Consider the following 24,919-nt stretch of genomic DNA (forward strand, 5'->3'; position numbering starts at 1 on the left):
AGCTGAAAAGCAACAAAGAGTACGATCTATTTTCAAATTTTAGCTTTCCAGATTCTAGTTGATTATCCATTCTAGGTAAGCACCTACACTAAGCAAGCAAGGTTGAGCTTAAATTTCATCAAGATAATTTCATTAATAATTGCACTTCTTACTCTATGTGGCAGAAGGAATAAACAGTCTCAAATTCCGCGAGAGACAGACGATTCTTAATCGAATTTCAAACCTTGCAAGGTAAACCTAACTCACACGCTTGAAACATCCAAAGATCGTCCCGAAGCAACCGTTTACCTTTTATTTCGGGTTGTGGAATAGAGCCACCACAAGCGACTGCAGGACCGTACGCACACCAATTGTGCAGGACATACGTCTGTAGCGCGACTACATGACCGTACTCCTGTCTGCAGTGCGGAACGCACTCCCGCACGTCGGTGCATGAGAAAAACAAAATTACGAGTGGTGGGAGGTATGTCCACTTGCCGGGCCGATTGGTTACTAGGCTTGCCGCTTTACCATATTTCGCGGCATGTGGCTAGTACTTTCAAACGCTTAGCCACAACTACCACACACTGCGACCTTAACAACTTTTATCAAAACAGACAGGGTAAACCTCCAGGTCATGATACTGCACATGACCCTGTCCATTATCCTTATAGTGATTGCAGATTAGTAAACATGCAACTTCTATATCGCGCGAGTGATAGAAAATCACTCGACTTTTACCGGTCCTATTTAGCAGAGTGTCTATGCGATAAGGACTCGGGTACAATACATTGGATTCCTAGGATTTTATGCAACTAGGGTTTCATTTCAACTCCTAGACGTAATGCAAGATATATAATATAATAATAAAATTGTAATAAATTGAAATACTGGTGTATGCATCGGGGCTTGCCTTCTTGAGTGGGGTTGGGGGCAGGAGTGTCAGAAACTTCCGAACTTTGGTTCGGGGCTTCAGTTAGATTCTCGGCGACGTTTGTTGGGTCTCCAGAAAACCCTTGGTCTTGTCCCAAGACTAGCTCGTAGTCTCCGTCGTCGAGCGTATATGCAATAATTTAAGTGAGATGGTGCTTGAGTTAAAGATTTTATTTCACGATAAAGTTGCAATCCAACAATTAACACACATGAATTCATGAAACAAGGGGGTTTTACTTTTAAGTTACCATTTATATTTAAGTTATGGTTATAGTACTCGATTTGCTAAAAACAGAAACTTAAAATATTTGAATTTGAATTCAAGCTTCAAGTTTAAATTTAAATCTTAGGTAAATAGAATTATAAAGTCTTGAAATTCTAATTATGAACAATGTATCAATATATTAGACTATGGTAAATAAAGATGTAAATAAATAAGCTTTAGAAATATGCTTAACTAGATTCAAATCATTTCAAATTGAATTGCCCAAATTCAAAAGAACTTAAACTAAAAAATAATACTAAGTTTGAAACTTTTATATTAGCTTACACATGATCCAAAGATGCTACTTACCAAAAATCTTAAGAGGCTAAGCTTGTATGTAAGAGTTATATATAAAATACCCCTTTTACTTAGATTTAAAATAGATTCAAAAGTATTTAGTTTCAAACCAAACTTCATTAATAAAAGTTGCAGAGTTTGAAATCTAGTTTCCAACAAAACTAGTTTGGCAATTTTTGGATTTTTCTACAATTTGCTACGAATTTTACAAGTCAGCAGCCTTGCTCACATAAAATAACACATGAGTTTACACTGGGGTCCTTGGTAACTTGCACAGAGACCCTTAGAACAGAAAAAGGTATCACAAATATGCCCTTGCCGGCTCTCGACGGCGCCCGACGTCGTCCACGGCGTTCTCGCCGGCGGCGAGGTCCTGGGTGGGGAGGGATAGGTGCTACACGACCTACAGGAGCTACTAAACACGATGGGGGTGATGTGCTCGAGGAACAGTGGCGGAGCACGGCCGGCGATGAGAGGTGGCGGCGGCCGTGGCGGTGCGTCGTCGTTCCCGACGAGGGGCCGGCGAATATGGAGGAACAAGGCGCGCATGAGCACCGGGAGAGTGCGGGGATGCTTTCCCCCAACTTAATTTGGTCGGAGACCGAGCAGGAGGTGGTGATCGACGGCGGGGTGGACCTCGGGCTCTTACCCGCGGCGATGGCGACCAGCGTTCCGCGGGCTAGGGTGATGGAGGGCGGTGAAGGAGGGGCGGGATCGCTTCAGGAGGATGATGTGGTGCTGATGATGCCTTTGGTCGGGGTGGAGAGGCTCTGTACCGGCGGGTCGGCGGGAGGCCGAGCGGCAGCGGAGGAAAGAGCTCGTCGGCGTTGTGGTCCGGCAGTTTTGGTGTAGAAAACTGGGATTGGTTCGCTCGGTGAGCTGCGGTGGGTCACGGCAATGCTGTTGGTGCGCTGGATTGGGGATTGGGGAACAGCGGTGGGGCTGCCGACGGTGACCAGGGACGGTGGCGGGGATCGGGTGACGGGAGGTGATCGGAGCAGGAGGGATCAAGTGAATTGTGCGTGTGCAAACGCGAGAGCAAGAGTGCTAAGAGCTTTAGGGGGTGCTCGGGATCCAGGAGAAGATAGCATCGCGCGGAAGCAGGACCTGGCGTTCTGGCGGCGCGCGTGGTGGCACGGCGAGGCTCGGATGGCGGCAATGCGATGTGGAGGACGCAAGGGCGGGCCAGCACAAGGTCAGGAGAGCGGCGGCGAGGCAGGGAAGTAACGCGTGGGATCACCGGAAGCAGGAGGTGGCGCTGGAGTCGCTGCGACGGCGAGCGGTGGTGAAGCGCGGCTCGGGCAGACGACGGGCGACGTGGCGAGGCAGGGAGAGACAGCGCGAGGTCGGGAAGCGGCGGGGTAGAGGCTGGGGCGACACGTGGATGGGCACAGAGCAGCGCTGGGGCGGCAGGGGCGGCGCACATGGCCAGAGCGGCGGCGGGGAGAGAGGTAGACGAAGGGGGACCCGGTTGTAATTTCCAGAAAAGACAGAGACTCCATTGTAATACTTAATTAACTTTCAAACCAGGGCTCATATGGAGATGGGCCCAAAAACAAAAGTGTATGGTTTTTCAAAATGTACAACTTTGTTTTAAGACTTATTTGCAGAAGAGCTAAGGATATGTAATTAATTTGAAACTTAACAAGATTTCCAAACTTTACATAAATCCTATTTTAAAACTACACTACATATATATCCTATGTGTAGTTTCACCTACATTTGCGATTTAAACATAAGTTTTTGACTTTAGCAAAACAACCCTCATATATTTAAATTCTACCCTCCATGCTTACCCATTTAGCACTAAAGGATCTTTATTAAAATATAATTATATAAACAACCCTTTTCCCTTAACATTTAAATTTTTAAACATACTTTTTACCACATTTTGCACACAATTTCGTACTAAAATTTAGGGTGTGACAATGCTAAATACCTGAGTGTCACGTAAACGAACCATTTAATGCAATATACCTACAATGCAAGCACTATCTCATGAGATGCTTGTTGGCATGAGTTATTGATTGAGTAAAGCGCTAGGATCGGAGATAGCATAGGAAAACCCGCTGGAACGCATCGCATCAGGGCGGCGATTGTTTGAACTGTTTCAGAGGTGCAAAACGCAGAGTCAGCATTGCCAAGACACAGCTAATGCCCGAACTGTCCTTGTTGTGCAACTTATTGAGACTTGAGAGTAGGAGTGGAGCAACCTATTGAGAGCAAGAGTACTCGAATGTAAATAAGAGAACTAGATTGGCGACCGAAACTCGGTGAAAAATCAAACATCGTCTAAGAAAATAGGAGTACTTGTTACAATATATATTGGCAATTTGACAGTTGGGCCGAACTTTAAGCGACTACGGCGTTGCTGACCATACCTTGGATGTGCTAATAACATGGGCAATTTGAAACCAATGAACCAACTGAATTCCCTTTTTTCCCCCTTTAAATTCGCTGCTGAATTCTGATCAAAATCAAATGGGAGAATGCCGGCCATGATGGTTGCTCTGACCTGATCATATGGAGGAAGACTGACATAATTAGAAGATATTTGCATTTACAACATACAGATGCTTAGAAATCCAAGAAAAGAAGAGACGAAATGCGAGAGGTATGCGTGCCACTCGCACAGCACTACTAGCCTACTACCCCTCCTCCCCTGTTTCACATGACGTGGCCGCAACGCCGTTGGTGCCCTCGAACCACTTCGATGACGGGACTGTGGGCCCGGGAGGCCCCACCTGCCAGCGGGAGCCCCTCGGTGCTCAGTCAGCACCCAGCGCCTTCCCGGCCCCACCTGTCAGCGAGCGTCCCTCGGTGCTCAGTCAGCACCCCGCGCCGCCGCCGCCGCCGAGGACGTCTCCGCCCTCGCTTATTTGGCTTCCTCCTCCCCCCTCTGATGGCGGCCTACTACGACGAGAAGGCGCCTCCTCTCTCGCTCTTCTCGCTCTTCTAAATTGGGCTGGGTTGGCTCGTCTCTCTCTCCTCGCCGAGGACGGAGGAGGAGCGATAGAGAGAAGGAAGGCGGGCGGGAGGCCCCGGCGCGACGGAGAAGGTTCGGATATTTCTCTCCCTCCTTTCCCGCTCCCACTCCCTCGAGGGTTCCTCGGCGAGTGCCTGCTGCTGGAGGTTGACGACGGACTGGCGGACGGGCGTGCGCTGTTCACTTTAGCCGCCGATCATTCTCCCCCTCGCGTTGAATCGGCAAAGCATCTGTGCTGGTTTCGGGGGAGGGTGATTGATCAGATGGTGGGTTCCAAGGGGGGCGAATGCGGATGCCTCCGTCTGTCGTGTCCCAATTGGACTCGGCGAGGCGACGAAATCGGCTTCGGCCCCACGCGCCTGCTCTCGTCCTCCTTGATTGGACGACGACGGGTTTCCTTTGTTTCCTGCGATCGATCGGTTTGTCTCGATCGGCAGGATCGGGATTGTCTGGTTGCCTGTTTTCTCCTTGACTCCTTGTTCCTGTCGAGCGGGCGATTCCTGGAGGATTGGTTCACGCCGCAACAGCGGCGGACATTTCGATCCTCGATCGGTCTCTGTTTTTTCTTTCGCTCGCCGCTTTATTTATTTCTCTCTTTGGTTTCGTTTTCTCCCGTCCCGGCCACATAAATTGGTTCTTCCAATGCAATTGCAACCGGGAGAGGAGACGACGCCCGGTCCTCCGTGTTTCCTTGGATGCGGCAACAACAGGTGATCCATTTCGATTGATGCCTTGGAATTCCCTGGATATTGTGGGCTGAATAATCCCAGAATTACGGGTTTGTTCGTTTGATTCCCATTTATTTCCTGTTGCAAACATCCATCCTTTGACCCTCGTCGGAACCTAGGACTTCCCCTGCTTTCCTGCCATTCTTTAATTCAGCCTTTACAAATTCCTGCGTTTCCCTATTACTTTATTTATTACCATCGGTCTTTTTTCAGTGCCGAGATATAAAGTATCATTATGTTTCGGGATTCATCAGGTACTTTGGGTATCACGTCTCAATCGTTGATCCGCAGTGGCTTGGCGTGCTAGTGTGGGTATAAGTGGATTCACCTTTCAGCAAAGGCAATAATGTCAGCTAGAAAGGGAGGGAGGGGGAGCCAGGCTACCAGTAACTTTATTTCTGGTGGTTTTTCATCCTCCCATAAGCTTCACGGTTGTAGGAAGCACCTCGGTACCTAATTCACATGGGAGTAGAGTTGTTCCTAGGATTTACCTAACTGAAGTTAGTTTTTGACAAAGGAGTTGATTAGGCTAGACTGCCCAATTATGTGCACATAGACGTCAATGTCATTCTGGTTGTGCTGGTCAAGTTTGGTCAGTCTTTATGTTATTCTTGCAAGCAAAATTCAGCAAGTACTGGTCAATGGTTGCTACCTTTTATGTTCCAGCTCCTATATATGTGACCCCTGACCTCGGCTCTTTGATACCTTGGTTTCGGCTAGGGAAATACCTTGTTTCATCTAGTCATTTATTCTTCCTGCTAATGCCGGCAAGTTTTGGACACAAAAGCAGTATTGCTCAGATACTCAGTTTTGAACTGTGTAGGTTTAGGAACGTCCCTTTTCTATCTTGGTTGGTTATGCATCATTTGCACTCCTTATGTGTGCCTAGTATGTGTGCCTAGTAGGTTCATTATTATCTTCTGTCATATGAACAGGTAAGATGCCTGATTTTAGTATGCTGATAGTATGTGTGGTCTCGAACTCTCGATGTGTCATTCTCTTGCCCACTGTAATTAATCCGTTTAAAACAGTTTTGTGTCGTCAATTAAATTTAATTCTGACCTGGCTGACTTGAAATATTCAACTTTCAGTAATTGAATCTGCCTCTTATTTCAGTTGAATATCTGATATGGATGAAGCCATGGGAAGGCGAACAGCCAGTGGCCTTCTTGTCACCAAAGGAGGCTCAATTCTTCTCTTCAGGGAGGAAAGCCCGCGCCACAAGGCCAGTGTTTGTTGTACACGGCTTGGATGCAGCAGTAAGCTTTTCCCAAACAAAGACATGAAGATGCACAAGACATCGAAGGAAACATCAGGTCCTCAGAGATCACAAGTTTTGAGGAAATCTAACAGGATGTCCCCTCAAGGAAGTATTTCTTATGATGGAAGCACCGGCAGGGATGCAGCAAGTACTTTTGGTGAGGCTGACAATAAACCAAGAAGAAGAGAAAATGCCGGACGTGATCTACTGGCCCGGTTGAAAGAAAGGGTCAATGCATCAAGAAAGCGCTCATTGAGTGGAGGGAGTAGTCCCTGCCTATCACCATCAAACACATCCAACTCTGGTTCCTTAAGTAGCCGATCGATTTCAAGATCCATATGTCGGCCAGCTTCAAGAATGAGAAAGGATGGAGGAAGAGTTGCAGAAGCTGTCAGGATGCATAGAGCCAGAGACAGTAGTGGAAGTACTAGGGAAGATGTGCGAAGAAACTCCAACCAAGATCCGTCAGGCAGGTGTCTTTCTCGAAGCTTGTTCAGACACAGGACTGGAATTCAGAGAGGTCCAGTATCTTCATTGGAGGACAGTTTGGATGATTCCAATGAATACTGGCGCTTTGATATGGATGAAAGTGAAGAGGTACATCTTCTTATACATATCACCATAAACATCGTTAATTATCCACCCATTTTAGATATAACTGCATCAGAAATGCAGCTCTTCTGCATTCACTGAAACTTAGTTACTATGGGCACCATCTAGGGTGGTGTGGTGTCTAGTCAACCTACTGTATACTTTTTTTCAAATTCTGACCTTAATGGTATACAATTGCTGCACTGTCCGTCAGTAAATTTCATCATTACCGTTTCAAAATTCAAAGACACTTCCGTCTTTTCCTACACTTTACCTATCTGTATAGGAACTATTGGTGTTCTGACTATTCTGATTGAAGTGATTCCTTGAGTTAGTAGTTAGTACTTTGGTTGTCTTTTAATCTGTCATTGAGTGATGTTAATGCGGTGATGACAGAGGCAACTCATGTTGCCAGCAATGTTGAACTGTGTGTTCTTAGGAATGACATTATGCCTTGCAGGTTGAAGATTACTATGTCTTTAACGATCGGCATAGGGGAATGAGAATGGACATTGATGACATGTCTTATGAGGTACATATATTCTTCAGTCTGACAGTGTTTACTGAAGCCCATCCATATTTATGTTAAAAAAATTTATCAAACCTATTTCGTTTGGAATCTTAGCATTTTTTTTTGGTTTTGTGATCAACTAGAATATGTTATGCTATAGGAATTACTTGCTCTTGGGGAGAGAATCGGTACTGTAAGCACTGGCCTTTCAGATGGTGCACTTTCTGAGTGTTTGAAGAGAAGCATCTATGTGCCCACAACTTCGACAAGCCATGAAGATGGTGACCTCAAATGCATCATATGTCAGGTATGTTCATATATTGTTACGGCATGACTAGATTTCTTTCTACATTCCTTACAGTAACCATTTGTTCAAATATACAACTATTTTCATACTGCGGTTCTATACTCTTAGCAATGGTAGATATAAATTATCAAAGAACAATGTTAATGCACCATCCAAGTAGCATTAGGTGCCTCGGAAGCTATTCAGGTTTACCCATTTGGATTTCTGAGAGAATCACTCTAGTCTGGGCATTCATAACGATATTAATGTGAAACACACTTGAGCAAAGCTTTCAGTCAGAAATTATCTTTAGGTAACTACTGGCATACAGTGAATACTATAAAGGTTACCGATAGGAAGTTTTCTTTAGGTTGTACTGCTGGCTGGAGAAACAAAATGGATTAGTTTTTTGTTTTTTGGCATGAAATCAAGAAATTACCAAGGACTGAATTACAAAAATTAGGGGTGAAATACCTAAATCAGGCTCAAAACCAGCTACCACGAGGTGTGAGACTCCCCTGGGCACAACATACTTAGAGGCATACATATTCGGCATAAGTGGTGTCTTATTTTCGTTTCCTTTTGATGTAATATTTCCAGGAGGAGTATTTTTCTGGTGTGGAGGTGGCCAAGATGGCATGCGAGCACTACTACCATGTCACTTGCATCCAACAGTGGCTTGGGCAAAAGAACTGGTGCCCGATCTGTAAATCCGTCGCTTCTGCTGTCAGCTCGTAGAGTTCTTACAGAAACAAAGAAACCTATAGATTCATTATATTTACATAGGACTACGTTGTATCTTTCTGTTTCTAGAATGAATTATTCCTTTCAATCCCAAGCTGTCCATCTCGTTCAATTCATACTCAGCCAAAGCAAGCTAAATGTAGCAGGAAAATAAGTCCAAGCAGAAAGGGTTTTTCTCAGTTTTGATATTGAAGAACTGAAGTCTGTTAAAGCCTGTCTTTCTCTATCTTTTTATAGAAACACCAAGAATTCTTCACTGATGGTGCAATTTCTGGTTGCCATTTGCATATTTTCTTGTCGTTTCAATGCTGATTTTCTTGTTAGGGGGCGTTTGGATCCTCTCATTTCGGAGAAATTGAAATCTACTTAATAAACTAGGCTATTTGGCTTAGACTTTGACATCCCACCATTTTCCAACCACTTTTTAGATATAAGGCTATCCAAAATTCATAGGATGGGAGATGAAAATTGATTCTATACACCACCAAGCTATGTTTCTATTCCGTAACTTATAGCACGCTTCTCATCAAAAATAATTCTATAGTCCCGCACGCTATTTGACTCACTTATAGTAGAAATATAGCATATAAGTATCCCCCTCATATGGCTAACAGTAGTATACAAATATATTCCATATATATGTCTAAATTATGATTATTAGAATGGAATTCAATTCCAAGATTCCAAACAAGTGTTTTTTTTAAAGTGTGGAGTACATCTCCTTTTTCTAATAAAAAATAGCTAAATAGCTTAATACAATTTGTACCCTGAGAAGCATTTTTTTTAGTACACCAGGGGTCATTGTTAGAATTGGAGTATCTCCTTCAAGCACGCACATGCCAACTCCAGCTCAAACAACAGATCAGAACAAGACTACCGGCTCACAGACGTCAGATTTCCCACAAATATTTCTGAGGTTCAGAAGGAAGCGATCATGGATCTCAAGAGCTGTTGCAAACGAGCCCGTTACCCATTCTGAAAACACATATTACTCCTAAAGTTCCCGAAGGAGCAGCGGCGGTAAACATGTTAAACACGTTAAACACTACCATGTTTCTTTTCGCGTAGCCAGATTTAGTTAGGGCTTCAAGGTCTACGGTCGGTGTGCCTGTACATTCTGTTGTGATACGCAATACAGATCCAGACTTGTGTAGCCATCTGCCACCACATATTCAAAGAATAGGCGGAGTTTATGTTTAGTCAAGGACTAAAGGAAGATATTGTATTTTTATTAAAGTAAAATATACCGCCGGTTCTTGAACTTGACTCGTAGTGCTCAACTTTTATATTTTCTAAATTTTCTTCAAAATTTTGTTTCAAATTTTTTGCTCAAATATTTTTCTAATGTTTCCTCCAAAATTTATCCTTTTTTCTGATTATTTTTACAAATTTTGTCATATGAGTTTTGCTTTCTACAAATTTTCTGTACAGATCTTTTCTATTTGAACATATTTGTACAAGTAAATTTTTTTATAATTTTTTATGTACTTTTTTATATAACTTTGTATTTAAATGAATTATATAATTTTCTATTTAGTTTAAGCAACTGTGATTTGAATCTCACGTGATACAATTAGTAAGATTAAGGATCTGAATGTGCATTTTGAAAGTTTGAGAACCAGTGGTGTATTTTACTAATTGTATCAGGAGCCTAAAGCACGTAGAAATGAACCAAAAGGAAGGAAAAAGAAAATAGCTTTTTCTAATTATAAATGTGGAACAAGCATATTATTTTGAGCAACAAGAAATGGAACGCAGCCGCATGAATGAAATCACGTGTTTAACTGCTTATTCATTAATATTTTATTTATTTAGGAAATAGTTATTCCTCTAATTAACTAGCATTGCTTTAGAGTTTAAAAAAGAGTAAAATGCATCTAGGCCCATAAACTTGTCCCGCTAGTTTATTTAGGTTCCCGAACTTTAAAACATCAAACGTCTATTTAAATCCCCAAACCGCGTTCTCGGTGCCACGCTAAAAAATATTTATAGAAAACCCCCTCTAATTTGTATCATCATTCGTTTAACCTCCTCTCTCTTCTCTTCTCTCCCCTCCTCACCCTCCCCCTTCTTGTGCTTGCCTATCCCTGTCGCCACCTGCCCGAGCTTCTCGAGAGCAGGGCCGGCGCGGCTCCTCCTCGTCCTCCGTTCGCCCTAGTCTACCTCCGCCGTCGGCTCCTCGTCCTCTGTTCGCCCTGGTCTACCTCCGCCGCCGGCTCCTCGTCCTCCTTCACGACGCTGGAGCTCAACTTGCTCATCCTCGGCTCCTTGCCCTGTTCCCGCACAAGCTCCGCCCGTCGTGCACTGCCGCCTGCGTCTTCTCGTCCATGGCGGTAGCGGGGAGGTCCGGGCCGAGGTCGCCGGAGTGGATCCGCACGCCGCGGCCACCTCGAGCGAGAGGACCCCGACGAGGCGGAGGAGAGGAGGCAGCTCGCGTGCGGCCGAGACGTCCCCACCGCCGCCTCCACCTCGAGCCCCCTCGGCCGCCGCCAGAATCGCGGGGATCCTGCCATGGCCGGCCTGGGCAGCGGCCTGGGCGTCGGCTCCTGCCATGGCTGGCCGGGGCCATTGCGCCAGCCGCGCGGGCTCTCTTGGGGAGCATGGCTGGCCGAGGCAGCTGCATCGGCCTTGGCGCCAGCCGAGCGGGCTCCTTCAGGCAGCCTAGCGCTGCCTCCCCTTGTCCCGTGGACGTGCCGCCCGTCAACCGCAGGAGGTTCGGACCGAGGTCGCCGGAGTCGAAGCAGCAGAGGCCTCAAGTCATGCTCCGTGCCTCCAAATTGAGCTCCACCACCTCCAAATCGAGCTCTGCCGCCCCCCGGATCGAGCTCCGCTGCCTCCAAATCAAGCTCCGCCGCCTCCAAATCAAGCTCTACCGCCGCTGGATCGAGCTTCGCCGTCAGTGCCCTTCTTTGCTCCTTCCGTCATCGTGGTGGCTCGTCGTCGTCCGCCCCATTCTCCGGCTCATGCTCGGCCCCTTCGCCGCGCGCTCCTCCATGGCGGGGCCGCCGTGACCTTCGCGATGGAGCTCTGCTCGAGTCCGTCAACGGAAAAGAACGAATAGAGAAGCCTGCTGCTGTGGAGGAGAACGCAGGCGGACAATCGGGCTCCACATGTCACAAGAGAGAAGAGGGGATAGAGGACGCTGAGTGAAGGCTATAGCACGACGTGGCATGCCACATCAGCGCCAAGAGCTCGCGTGATATGTTTGGAATTTAGGATGAACTCTTTAATGCGGTCTAATGCAGTTTAAAGATCTAAATAGACGCTCTGAGAGTTCAGAGATCTAAGTGAACTAACAGGACAAGATTAATAAGCTAGGGTGCATTTTACTCTTAAAAAATTCTAAATAGGTCAGTCTCCATACACTGTATTGTTACCAAAACTGTGGTATCAGCATTGCAATAAATGAAACAGTCTAAGTGCACAATTTTATAATATTATTTCATAGATATGTTGTAGCATTTAATTTAGCATTGCAATAAATGAAACAGTCTAAGTGTATAGTTCTATAATATTATTTCATAGATATGTTGTAGCATTTAATTCTTATATGGTGTTGTGATCAAACGTGTGCCTTGCGATTTAACGATTTCACTAGGCTTAATAACTGATCCTCTCCTCTCCCCTCTCCTCATAAAATTTAATAACTTGAAATTCTCATAATATTCCCATTTAGATTGATCTAAGAATGGAGATGATATCACCATTTAGACTGATCTAAGAATGGAGAACTTATGTTACAGCTATATTGCTTCCACGAGAAAGTAGAAACACTGACGCGGAAGCACTACATGAGAAACACGAGGGCGTAACCGCTTGAGCACGCTAAAAATCTTCATCTGACAGCAATGCGAGTGCTGGATCCTTCCGAAAGCAACCTGCGATCCTCGACTTCAAGTACACTGGGAAATGTGTACAGGAATAGGCCGGTGATTCCCTCCACCAGCTGCCTCCATTGCAGCCGCACGCCCTCCAGAGTCCAGAAACTCCAAAACACTTTTTCGCCCTCAAAAAAAAAACGAAAATAGCCAATTGGCCCCTGGTGTCATGGTGTGGTACCACAAGACCAGCACCACCATCGGATGCATCCAATTATGCAGAACAAGGAAAGAAAATTCTCAGATGTACGGGTGCGGACGTGCGGTGTCAAGAACCAAACGGAACTTGTCTGTCCCTGCGCCCTCAACCACAACCAACCCAATCCACCATTAACCTCAAAAAAAAGAAAAAAAGAAAAACAAGGGTCCACCACTCAACCATCAACCGTGCACCCGTTATCATAATCTGTGACAAAGATGCGAACAGAAGGAAATGAAATTGTACTTCATGCCTTCCTCCACAGGCAGGTTGAAGATCCCAGAGATCCCAAGGATGATCAACTGTGAAGGTCGGCAAGCACCAAACACAATGCAAAGGAATTTACGCAGCACTGCAATGATTTATGAAACTACGACACTGATGCCAGTATTGTGTCCACCGGTATCACTCACCGTTGAGGTGAGATCTCATTCTAAGCTCAAAGCAGCTGGCAGTCTGTTATTCAGAAGTAACCTACCACTCAAATTCTAGATACAAAAAAGGACAGAAATATGGGGGATGAAAATGGCGAAAGGACGAAGCGGCGTTGACGCCAGCCCAGCATCAAATAAGAAGGGCAATGAAGTTCTCCTGCAGAATGCAAATCAACCACATGGTTAGAATGATGATGTTCAAATATCATACACTATGTAGCAGTACAAAGTATTTAACTCCTGAGTGATCAATATGCAATTGACAGTATTTGCAGTTCATTGGTGGTGCGTGCGCTTGCCATACAGGAGGAATTCAAACAATTCTTGCTGGTGTACTTGAACACTACAGTTTACCGAATTTATAAAACTAACTCTTAAGCCATAAATTTAGTTTCCTGGTTATTCCAAGGTGAAGGAGACAAACAACATAGGGATTTGTTGCCTTTCCCTGGGTAGGTAGGCAAGCAGCACCACAACAAAAAGGTACATGTCCCCCATATACTTACTAAACTAAAAAGAATCAGGCATCATTGAACTTATTGTTCCCAAACTAAAAAAACTTTCCATTCCTCACAAGAAACTCATGGTATCAGACTTTTCAAGAACATTTAAATAATCACGAGTGACAACTTATCTGCAACTTTGTTTTTGGGTAAACAATAGTTAATTTTACATCCGGCAGAACTAAGTGGCAATCTCCATGTGCAAGTGCAACTTAAAACATTATGCAACAGCTATGCGACATTTCAACTGAAATTTCACTTTACTGCTCTTTTGATAACTTCTAAGCCTAAACAGCAGAATACAAGTGCTCCTAACCTACTGGTTGTGTATTTAATAATGCATTTTGAGGACTGGATTTTGCAACTCCCAAACAGAATCAGTTGATTTTTCATTATTTTTAAACCATGGACCCACCTGTCATCCACATAAAATAGGAAAAGAAGGCCAAGGGAAAAACTCAAACGTCGGACTACGAGTACATGAACAGGTAGCTTTATACGATGGCAGCAACTTTTTATCTTTCTCCAAGCGGCTAGATTAGACAAATAAACCTGAAATACTTTAAATAAAACCAGTCTTTGGACCAAAACATGTTTCCCGTTCATAGTCAAAATGTTCGAATTTCATGGAGTGATGCTGGCATTTATAATGCAATGCATCCAAGTTATTACATAGCAGAAGCATAACATCACCTGTACAAGATGCAGAAAATGAGGTTTCTCAGCCCTGAAGCACCTTCAATGGATCCAATTGTCCGCTACAGTAACTGGAAGGGACAGCTGAGAGGGCAAGTCTTCCTTTCCACTCTTCACCAGGCTTCAGAGTAATAGGCTTCTCAACAGCTGCAGGTTCCACGCACAACATGTTCTTGTATTCTCCATCCCCAAAATCTTGCATAGCTTTAGCCTTCTTGTCCCAAGGGTTCCAAACAACTATAGAAGACAGCACAGTAAGAAAGAGAATGATGCACCTTGCAGCAACCATGCTCAAACAGTTTGATAGAAAGAAAAAAGATTTGCCAAAGCAAAGCTTACCAGCATCTGGAAGCCCTTCTTTTGTCACAACAAATGTTTTTTTCTTCTCATGATCTATTATTGCAATTTTTGAGGGTGCGGCAAGATAAACTTTATCAACCTTGACGACGAAAAAGTCAAATTAGTTGAATGTGAAGTGAAATTATAGGTGTTTAACATGAGCTAAATACATACCTCCGATTCAAAAACAATAGCATCTCCTTGCTCTGTGAAACGCTCCTTTGCCTTCAAGTTGTCAAGGTAGTCCATTGTTTCCAGCCCTTCAACACGCACCTCACTAATAAAATAGTAAGCTCAAGTAAGAAATAAAACAGCCACAGCACCAGTCTCAGATAGAAACATTAGAACAGATGCCAAATTACCATCGCGACCTGACATTGTTGCTACTGTATTGGGGGTAACATTCAATTATGAGAACCAACCATATCAAGTATGGAAAACACTTATATGTATCTGTTTTGTCTTAATTCAAAAGTTACATTGGCATCTAGCAGGCTTCCATGTAACACGGATAAAAAAAGGGTCACACAGACCAAGCAGATAATTTTTTTTCTCGAACACGCAAGAGAACTGCGTATCATTGCATTAATAGAAGAAGAAAGGAGTCATACATAGACCCGAACACACCCCACACACACTAGAGAAACTAGAGACTAATCAGCCGTCAAACCAAAAGATCAAGCAGATAATAACTGACAAGTGCACAAAACATTACATGACATACAAATCACCATCTTTAACTTAAGTGATGCTAAAGTATAGAATAAAACAGTTCATAAAGGAAACCAAATATTCAAAAGAAAATGAGAAGCAAAATGAGAAACATCAAGTAAATACCTTATGTCAGAGACAGAGAAGTATGTGTGATATGCAAATGTGTAAGAGAAAGGTCTTCCATCAGTGTTGGTATTCCTGATTCGAGATGTGAGACTCAAATCTCCAGAAGGTCCAAGAGCAACTCTCAAGCGAAACTCAAAACTGTAAACACGAAATACGCCATCAGATGTGAACTGTATACATTATGGGACAAAAATAAATGATCATCATCTGATGTAAAACAAACCTATGAGGCCAGATCTTTAAATCTTCTTCAGAAGGCCTCAGAATCAGATCAACATAAGCTTTAATAGCAGGGTTTGCTGGTAAAGGAGGTGGGTCGTTGTCAATGGTCCAAAACCGGTTCCTTGCGAACCCATGTTGCTCAAGATTTCCATGAGTTCCAAACTGCATTACAAGGTGCATTTCGGTGAGGGCCAGGCATTTTTCTGAACATCAATGAAGCCATTACAGATAAAGGTTACCATACTTGGGGAAAGCAGATGGGTATACCACCACGAATGGCTTTTGGAGGTTTGAAGATAGCCTGAAAAAGTTGAATTTCTTATGTCTTTCAAAGTTAGGAATTAAGGATGACATGTAGGCATGAAAGTATGTCCGATACTGCAGTAATACAGGAAAAATAATCAAATTGGCCTCAGCTTCCACCTTCCATAGGACAAAAAAGCTAAGCAGGTCAAAACAAGGCATAAACTCAACTTCCGGCATTAAAGAAAGGAGGAACAACATAATTTTTTCATGCAAGTACCAGCTGATAATGTCATCTGCAACGATGCAAAGGATCAGGTACCTTGGTGCTGAGAAAAAGCAACTCTTCCCCGTTGTCATTCTTCCATGATGTTACTTGACCTCCATAAAGATAGACCTAAGAATAGACAGTACTAGATTTAATCATCTAGAGTTACTATGATCAAATTGATAACAACTTAGTGCAATAAAGAAACAGGACACAGATGTTATTCGAATGGTAGTGTGAATCTAGTTACAAATTGTACACAGTGACTATATTCCTTGCTGCAACACTTTGTCTTTCTACAAATGGAAGTTATAAATGTAAAGACTGTCAACAAGTCATAACTGTCTATATTCCTTGCTGCAACACTTTGTCTTTCTACAAATGGAAGTTATAAATGTAAAGACTGTCAGCAAGTCATAACTGTCATATTCAAGTTACCTTAGCATATGAACGCCTGATCTACAATGCTGATTATAAGACGATTTTAGAATATGTACATCCCAAATTAAATGATTCAGATAGATAATTTCATTGGCAAACAACAATAACATGCATGAATACTTCAAAAACGTATGTGACTACTTTCTCGATGAACAATTTGGTAAAGCTACCATATTATGGAATATGTGTGGATAGTGTCATATAAGCATCAATGTGGAATAACCGCACGAGCAACAGTAAGGATTATGTGTAATAGCATATGCGACCCAATTAACAAAATTGTTTGTATCAAAACTCAAAACAGATCCTATCCAGGAAAAAAAACACTACTTGGCATTACTTTGTCCAGAGAATTAGTTATAGCAAACCAACAACATAAGGAATAAAACTGTTGTCCATTAATATACAAATAACTAGGATACATCCGAATTCATCTGATGTAAATGTCTTCGAACCTGAATAAGAAAGCATTATCTACTCTGATCACGAGTAGCGCCACTGTTCACTAACCATCACAACAACCCCTCCCAGCGCTACACTGTGCATCCTAGCCACAACATAAAACGGTTAAAACCTACGAGAAAACATGAACTCCCTCAATTCCAAGTCCGCAACACGGGGATCATGCAATGCGCCGATAATGATCCAACCAGAACAAGGGCACGGGGAGGCGAAATCGCACGCCGGAACACCAAAAACCTCATCAATTCCGCCCAAACCCCGAGCGGATCAGCAGAATTCCCACCGGATCTGCGCTGACGGCGCTCAAATCCAACCGAATCGCAACCCCGCGCGCACGGCGCCCCTACACACTCCACGCACACACACGACCAGACAAAACGGCGAGACGTCCCGGGTGACGGGGGTGGGGAAGGCCGAATCGGGTACCTCGACGCAGCAGTTGCGAGAGCCGCGGAGCACGACCTTCTCGAGGCCGGAGGGGCTCTTGACGAGCTCCGCGAACGGCGACGGCAGCTGTGGCGGCGGCGACGGTGAGCCGGCGGTGCCAGCGGGGGCAGGGGCGGCCATCTCGCCACTCGCCCAGGCGACGGTGAGTGGTGAACCTAACCCTAGCCTTCCTCCTCCGGGGCTCGCCTCTCCAGCTTTTCGGGGGGGGGGGGGGGGGGGTGGTTTATTTGGTGGAGAAAGGGAGCGGAAGCGGAGGAAATTAATGGGAAGGGAAATGAGAAGGGGACGAGGGTATTTATAAGCGACGCGGCGGGGAAGAAGAAGGTGCGGGTGTTAATTCTTGAATTCAACAGAGGCCAGGGTGGTATCTGTAAACACTAGTGTTTGTTTCTTTTTCTTCCCACTAAATTAGTTTTGTCGGGGGTATAAAAGAAGACTTTGGAAAACAAAAATCTTTAGGGAAGACGTCTGTTTGTGATCACGAAAAACGTGCAAGTTTTCCATAAGTCTTGAAATATCACATGAACACATTTGAATCATACCCTATTCCATTTCTGAGATAAACTTTCGCACAAGTCTTAAATACTAAGTATTTTAAGATTTTTTTAAGTTCCACAGAATTTTCAGCCCTTGAGTTATTTTGGGATAATAATGTAGCCTCACTGTAGGAAGGAAGGACAGCAACACCTGATTTCGCACTGCTCTCTTTTTTATCATGCAAGTTCTTTAGAAACTTTTTCGTCAATAGAGTCCATTTTAAAACTATATATTGATTCAAATTTATTGTTATGTGCTTTTATCATCATAGAAAAACAAGAATTTTTAAAATAAAGTAAAAACATTTTAAATTAAATTAAAGTATACTTATGATAAAACACAATTCTATAAATCAAGATCAACAAAAACTTGACACATACATAGTGTCATATAATACTATCAATTTTCTATAGCAGCACCTGCATATGGAGCTATAGTTGTTCCAGTTATGAAATTCTTGTTCCAAACGAACAACGCACCAAAACAGTTTATTTTCGTCGGCCACATTTATTTTCGTTGATCCATGGCAAACTGACGAAAATAAATATATAATTTCGTCGGTTTTGGAGTGCCGATAAAATTATACATTATTTTCGTCGGCCTGGCAACGGCCGACGAAACTAATGACCTATTTTCGTTGGCTTGACCTAAGCCGATGAAAGTAATTATATTTTTATCGGCCTGTTAAGCTGACGAAATTGTAGTTGGTCTTATCTCTTCAGTAGTTTCGTCGGCTTGACCTAAGCTGACGAAACTAAAGGTATTTTTATTGGCCTAGCTTGGCCGATGAAATTGATCTTATCCTAACTCTTTAGCAGGTCACCTTCCGCCCCGCCTCCGCCTGTTGCTTTCACTTCATTTCATTCCCGGCCGTTGCGTCGCCGCCGCCCCGCTGTCCGGATGTTATTTAGACTATGGATTTCATGATTGCACGTATTGGATGTATTTTATGATTGTGTGATGATGTATTTTATGATTGTGCTTATGGATGAGTATTTTTATATTAATTAACTGTTATTTATAATTCTGGAAAACTGTTATTTGTAATTCTGGAAAACTATGGAAAGTGCAGTAACTGTTTTGCCCAGTATTTTGGTCGGCCACAATGCCGACGAAAATACTGGAGCGTATCCAGTATTTTCATCGGCTAGCTAAGCCGACGAAACTAAATAACTTATTTTCGTCGGCCAGCTTAGCCGACGAAAATACGTGTTTATTTTCGTCGATTTTATTACGTCGGCCTATTTTTATCGGCCGACCGACGAATATATTTTCGAAGGTTTTTAGGCTATTTTGGATGGTTTCTGGCCGACGAAATTAAGTTGTTTTTCTTGTAGTGCAAACAGGTTGGGCAGCTAGTGTGAAAAGCTGTTGTGCTAATGTACATCCATTTTCTCGTAGCTAGTAATAAATCCATTATCCTCCACATCAAGAGATATATCCATAGGCCAGAATGACTTGCTAATTCAATGCTAAATTTATTATAGGTTTTGATAAGGACATACAAGATGGTTGATCTTCCTCTCTTTCAATACTCTGGCATTTGTATTTGATATTTTGGACTGACTATAGTGGTCACCTTAACAGTATGTAGCAGTGGTTCTTAAAGTACCTTTTTTTTTGTATGCACACGTATTTTTTTATGTTTTATATGGTTTAATATTTAAACGCAACCAAACATAGTTGCCGCTATAGAGAGATGGAGTTCGTGTGGCTTTTTCCCCATTTTGCCTCACTATTTAGAACCTTTGATAATATTGGAGCTTTTGGCATCCAGCCCTATTGTATTTTCTTATACAACAAACTAACTAAATCTGAGTTTTGTCTATGGACGTTAAATCATTATGGTAATTTGCTAGGAAACACAGTCTAAATTGAAATACTTGTCTCGCCATATAATATTTGAGGGGGGAAGAAAGGTCTGTAACTCCGTTTAATTAGCAATTGTAATAAATAAGGACTACAGGGATGTGGAAATAGGAATGGCGATTTATCGCGAGTGCTTGGAATATTTTTGTAGGATTATCCTTTTCAATCCAAAATGGCCATGATTCCGAAATTCACAGGACGGTGAACTCATCAATCATCCTTGCATGGAAACTAATCAGCGTGCTGCCAATTGGGAGGCTGCCTTCCTATTTGCAAATTAGTATATTCTGTGCGCCACTAACTATTTATCTTCTTCCTTTTTCATTTTCGTACGAGATGATATCTTTGGATTTTTTAGATAAGGTAAGATTTTCAGCATCTCCATTGTCACCATCACAATCTCATGTCGCTAATTGCCAAATATACCACCTATAGCTGCCTACTCGATCTACAGTTGCAGATTCGGTAGCTACGAGTCCAGAGTTATCTATCCGCAACTAAAGAAGAATATAATTAGGGAGAATCTGATTAGGATATATATTAAAATTCTAGGAGTATCACCTTATATAGCTTTAGGCTATGTTTCATAAGAATATTATTTCCTTTTCCAAAAAAGAACATAATACACACTCAGATACTCACGATACTCACATACAGTGCATCTACTCACCTCTATCATCGCACATCCTATTTCTATGAGCATTATGAAGAGACTTAACCAACATATCTTGAAATTGATGAAGTCACCACGAATGTTCTTTTTTGCAAAAACACCATGAGTGCTTCGTTGTTAATGAGTATGTCGCCTACCATTTGAAGAATGATATGCTGACACTACGAGCATCCATACTAAGTTTGGACTCAAACCTAGGTATTTAATTTTAATCGAAGTAATGGCCATTTTTAAAAATCACAAAATTTTCTTACGAATATAAGAAAAAAAGAAAGGATATGCCGATGAGAAAAAAAACACAAAAGGACTTATGCAAAAGAATGTGGAATCCAAACAGTTAATGCTTGATACAAATGGATTTTGATGAAAATAGCGTGGAAATGACAATCCTTCTGGTCTTTGTTTTGTACACGAAGAATTCAAGGAGACCCTTCTCAGCCGTAAAATAAAAAAAAAATTCAGCATGAACATTTCTCATCTTCTTTACAACACAGGGATGTCGACATTGTAGTAGTACTTTTCAATATGTGGGGGCATATCAGTGCAGGAACTCGCCTCTATATATGTCGGATAGGGGATTCGGTGAGCTTCCCTTTTGCATGAAACCCTGCATCTTTTTTGGTTCTTTCAGCTCAAATAAGCACCAATTATTGTGTTGCACGTCCAAGTTCAAGATAGAAAGCCAGGGAGGTGATGTGCAGGTGTGAAAATGAAAGGTCTTTTGGTTGGCCTTGGATTCCCCCAGGTGGATTCCATGCAATTTTGGAAGGGCAGGGAAAAAGGCAAACATGGCAGGAACCCACCGCAAACGTTTGTATGGTAGCCGGGCTAGGAAAAAGTGGACGGTGGATGGCGGCCCACCACTAAGCCAACAGCGCAAGGCTTGTTGACAGTGCTTTGCCTACCCAAGGCCCCATAATGTCACATATGGCCATACGGGTATTCAATCATACCTGTACTGATCTTGAGTCTGAGCAAAACCGGTTGATTTGCAACTTAGGTGCCACCTAGATTATATCAGTCATAAGAAATGGTTGAATGCCACCAATGCTTGATTAATATCACTAATTACTAATTAGCATTCATGAGTTGGCCTGCAAATAATTTAAATCCACTATGAGAAACTCATTATCTAGATCTTGTTCTTTGGCCCTCTCGATAGAATTTTATGGCTTCCATTCTGTATCAACGACACATTTATTCCAAATAGAGATCAAAAGTTCAATGGTTACTGTAAGGAATGATGAGAAAAGTTTACATATTCTTATTTTTTTGAAACACAATACCCTACTCATATGACCACCTCTGAGAGATTGAGTCGATAGATCTCGAAATTGACGAAGTCACCACAGACGTCTCGTTATTGACCGGTACGTCACCTACCATAAAAAATAGCTTCAATTAAATTCTAGAACAAATCTAAGAAAAAGCGATGACTCGTGCCGAGTTAAAAACTCGGACCTTGGTGGACAGATTCGATAAAAAAACCTTACCAGTTGAGCCATGCTGAGCTAAGGACTCGAACTCTGATGGATAGGTTCGACCACAAGAAACGTTATTACCAATTGAGCTACGCTTAGTTCTCAGAAAAGTTTACACATTGTTGCGACGTAAAATTAGCATCATCACTTCAACAGACACCTCATTATTCACCATCCTATCCGTACTCGATGGAACAAAGGCTCAATCTAACTTGGGTTATGGGTTTTAGCGAGGATCTTAACAGCCTCCACGAGAGACTCGCTCGCCCACGCCCTGTGGACGCTCCGCTGCATGCCGAGGAAGCGCTCGCCGCACCCGCCACCACGACGCGCCGTTTGCGCACTACGCGCGCTCTCTCTGCGACGTCCGCGGCCTGACTCTCGCTTTTCCGTTAGCGTTCGCCCAGCCTTGTACCTGTATAAATGTAACAGCTCATGATCAATACAGAGTGTGGTTGATCCTACAGAGTGCTCAACTTCTTCATGGTATCAGTGACCGAGCGATCCAAATTCACAAATCTGTCTGCGTCCTCCTCTACTTTCACTACCATGGCCTCTCCTTCGCGCTCCTCTGCTTCCTCTAACTCCACCGACGTCATCGCCCCGCCACCGGCCCTGGCATCCTTGATCCAACAGGTGAACATTCGTTCCCATGTGCCCATCGTCCTCGACATCCAGGAGTCCAACTACAACCAGTGGAGATGATTCGTCGACTCCATCCTCGGCAAGTTCAGCCTCGAGTCCCATGTCTTCTCCCCGCCACCGGTCGACCAGCGCGACGCCGATTGGGTGATGAACGACCATAGCATCGCCAATTGGCTCCACACGACGGTCTCCAAAAGTGTCTTCAACACCATCTATGAACCGCGCACCTCCGCCTTCACAATCTGGAACGACATCGAAGGCCTGTTCCGCGACAATGAACTCCAACGCATGGTGTACTTGGAGGCGAACTTCCACACGCTACAGCAAGGTGAGCTGAGCATCACCAACTACTGTGCCCGGCTCAAGACCCTCACGGACAGCCTCCGTGACCTTAGCCACCCCATCTTCGAGCCGAGCAAGTGCTCAACCTGCTGCGCAACCTGAACCCCAAGTACCGCCACCTCAAGCCGGTCATCACTTCAAAGTTCCCACCGCACACCTTCCAGAGCACCCGCTCCTACCTACTGCTGGAGGAGCTCTGCGACAAGCGTGACGCCAAGGCGAAGTCTGGGCAGGCGTACCACACCACCCACGGCGGCTCCTCCACCGCCACCTCTTGGAACTCCGACAACTGCTCGGGCTCCGGCGGGTCCGGCAACAAGCAGAGCGGCAAGCGGACCTACCGCGGCTCCAGCTCCGGCCCCAACTTTGGTGGTGGCGGCTTCGGATCTCGCGGCGGACAAGGCGGCAACAACAATAGCGGCGGCGGCAGAGGTCAACAACAGCAATCCTCCTCCGCAGGCATCCCCTGGGCTGCCAGCTATAACCCTTGGACAGGGCTGGTCCAAGCGTGGCCCATGCCATTCCGCCCCCGGCTTTGGCGTATTGGGCCCTTGCCCGCCGTTCCAACCACAATAGGCGATGACGGCCCAGCACCAGCTCGGCCTCCCCGGCCCGGGAACTCCATCCGCACTGGCCTAGAATGCCAACCATAGTTTTAAATCGCCGGCTAAGGCATTTAGCGGCAGGGTTGCCGTTACGACGTTTAGCGGGCTATACCTGGCATTTAGCGGGCTATAGCATGCTTTAGCGGGCTAAATGCCATAGCGGCTGCCCTTCCTAGCAGCTATAGCCGGCTGTAGTGGCATCTATAGCCAGCTATTTAAAACCTTGACGCCAACGCCTTCTTCACCGCGCTCAACTCCGGCGGCAACAACGGCACGCCCCAACCAAGCGCCGGCGACCGGTACCTAGACATCGGTGCCTCCACAATGTCCGACACCTCTGGTAACTTCACCTCCACCACTCCCGCTCATCCTTCAGCGCTCAACCACTCCCAATCATCCTTCAGCGCTCATCATGGTCGGAAATGGCGCGCAACGCCCTATTACAACCTCAGCTGCCACCACCATTCCAACATCCTCCACTCCTTTACATTTAAACAATGTTCTCATCTCTCCCTCCCTAGTCAAGAATCTGATTTCAGTCCGCAAGCTTACATGAGATAACAATGTTTCCATTGAATTTGACCCGCATGGCTTCTGTGTAAAGGATCTTCCAATGCGCACGGTGATGCTCCGATGTGAGAGCTCCGGTGATTTGTATCCCCTGCGCCTCCCTCCACAGCTCGCCCTCTGTGCATCATCATCGTCAAGCTTGTGGCACCAGAGGCTCGGTCATCCTGGCCACTCAGTTCTTTCCCAGCTCTTGAACAATTTCAATTTCAAATGTAATAAGTCCACCGCACACACTTGCCAATCTTGTCAATTGGGCAAGCATGTGCGCCTCCCTTCTGATTCATCAAGGACACATTCTTACTTTCCCTTTCAATTGATTCATGCGGATGTGTGGACTTCACCTGAGCTGAGTTTTTCTGGATACAAATATTACCTCGTGCTTCTTGATGAGTACATACATTACACATGGACCTTCCCCATGCGCCACAAGTCCGAGGTTCTTGACCTCATCTGATCCTTCCATGCCTACGTTCGCACATAATTCGGTTTGCAGATGCTGGCCCTCCAAACCGACAATGGAAATTTTTTTGACTCCACTAGGTTATGTCTCTTCTTCTCCACGAATGGCTTGGCACTCCGGCTCTCCTGCCCCTGCACCTCTCAACAAAACGGGGGGGGGGCACAGTGAATCCTCTGCACCATAA

The 24,919-nt window shown here is 44.3% G+C and overlaps 3 protein-coding genes across 5 annotated transcripts; 2 read left to right on the top strand and 1 right to left on the bottom strand.

Moving 5' to 3' along the window:
* Positions 1 to 4,393: 4,393 nt before the first annotated feature.
* On the top strand, positions 4,394 to 8,838 carry LOC112896197 (E3 ubiquitin-protein ligase MBR2-like). Of its 3 annotated transcripts, XM_025964117.1 has the most exons (6): positions 4,444 to 4,531; positions 5,117 to 5,170; positions 6,305 to 7,046; positions 7,501 to 7,572; positions 7,712 to 7,858; positions 8,438 to 8,838. In XM_025964117.1, the coding sequence occupies exons 3-6, from the start codon at positions 6,318 to 6,320 to the stop codon at positions 8,573 to 8,575; spliced, it is 1,086 nt and encodes a 361-aa protein (XP_025819902.1). In that variant the 5' UTR covers positions 4,444 to 4,531; positions 5,117 to 5,170; positions 6,305 to 6,317; the 3' UTR covers positions 8,576 to 8,838. The 3 variants fall into 3 exon arrangements, with proteins under 3 accessions (XP_025819901.1, XP_025819902.1, XP_025819903.1); XM_025964116.1 differs by lacking the exon at positions 5,117 to 5,170 and having other exon boundaries at positions 4,394 to 4,532; XM_025964118.1 differs by lacking the exon at positions 4,444 to 4,531 and having other exon boundaries at positions 5,145 to 5,238.
* Positions 8,839 to 12,833: 3,995 nt separating this feature from the next.
* LOC112896997 (putative glucose-6-phosphate 1-epimerase) lies at positions 12,834 to 17,770 on the bottom strand. Its single transcript, XM_025965155.1, has 9 exons — positions 17,533 to 17,770; positions 16,258 to 16,332; positions 15,937 to 15,993; positions 15,694 to 15,854; positions 15,468 to 15,608; positions 14,805 to 14,907; positions 14,631 to 14,730; positions 14,289 to 14,528; positions 12,834 to 13,249 (listed from the first exon to the last, which is right to left on the bottom strand). The coding sequence occupies exons 1-8, from the start codon at positions 17,671 to 17,673 to the stop codon at positions 14,317 to 14,319; spliced, it is 990 nt and encodes a 329-aa protein (XP_025820940.1). The 5' UTR covers positions 17,674 to 17,770; the 3' UTR covers positions 12,834 to 13,249; positions 14,289 to 14,316.
* A 5,135-nt stretch (positions 17,771 to 22,905) lies between these two features.
* Positions 22,906 to 24,344, top strand: LOC112898102 (keratin, type I cytoskeletal 10-like). Its single transcript, XM_025966498.1, has 3 exons — positions 22,906 to 23,086; positions 23,170 to 23,532; positions 24,310 to 24,344. Exons 1-3 carry the CDS (start codon positions 22,906 to 22,908, stop codon positions 24,342 to 24,344), a joined length of 579 nt encoding a protein of 192 aa, XP_025822283.1.
* The last annotated feature ends 575 nt before the right edge of the window (positions 24,345 to 24,919 follow it).

This window comes from Panicum hallii, chromosome 6, assembly GCF_002211085.1.
Source record: "Panicum hallii strain FIL2 chromosome 6, PHallii_v3.1, whole genome shotgun sequence".
Taxonomy (NCBI): Eukaryota; Viridiplantae; Streptophyta; class Magnoliopsida; order Poales; family Poaceae; genus Panicum; species Panicum hallii.

What these genes read in the sequence shown, in the direction of transcription:
- LOC112896197 (XM_025964116.1), top strand. Translation starts at nt 6,318, where the DNA reads ATGGATGAAGCCATGGGAAGGCGAACAGCCAGTGGCCTTCTTGTCACC. An exon ending in ATATGGATGAAAGTGAAGAG is followed by an intron (nt 7,047 to 7,500) that starts GTACATCTTCTT and finishes TATGCCTTGCAG; the next exon opens with GTTGAAGATTACTATGTCTT. An exon ending in TCAAATGCATCATATGTCAG is followed by an intron (nt 7,859 to 8,437) that starts GTATGTTCATAT and finishes TAATATTTCCAG; the next exon opens with GAGGAGTATTTTTCTGGTGT.
- LOC112896997 (XM_025965155.1), bottom strand. Translation starts at nt 17,673, where the DNA reads ATGGCCGCCCCTGCCCCCGCTGGCACCGCCGGCTCACCGTCGCCGCCG. An exon ending in TGCTTTTTCTCAGCACCAAG is followed by an intron (nt 15,994 to 16,257) that starts GTACCTGATCCT and finishes CAACTTTTTCAG; the next exon opens with GCTATCTTCAAACCTCCAAA. An exon ending in TTCTCTGTCTCTGACATAAG is followed by an intron (nt 14,908 to 15,467) that starts GTATTTACTTGA and finishes CTATTTTATTAG; the next exon opens with TGAGGTGCGTGTTGAAGGGC.
- LOC112898102 (XM_025966498.1), top strand. Translation starts at nt 22,906, where the DNA reads ATGAACGACCATAGCATCGCCAATTGGCTCCACACGACGGTCTCCAAA. An exon ending in CTTCCACACGCTACAGCAAG is followed by an intron (nt 23,087 to 23,169) that starts GTGAGCTGAGCA and finishes CCCATCTTCGAG; the next exon opens with CCGAGCAAGTGCTCAACCTG. An exon ending in CAATAGCGGCGGCGGCAGAG is followed by an intron (nt 23,533 to 24,309) that starts GTCAACAACAGC and finishes TTCTGTGTAAAG; the next exon opens with GATCTTCCAATGCGCACGGT.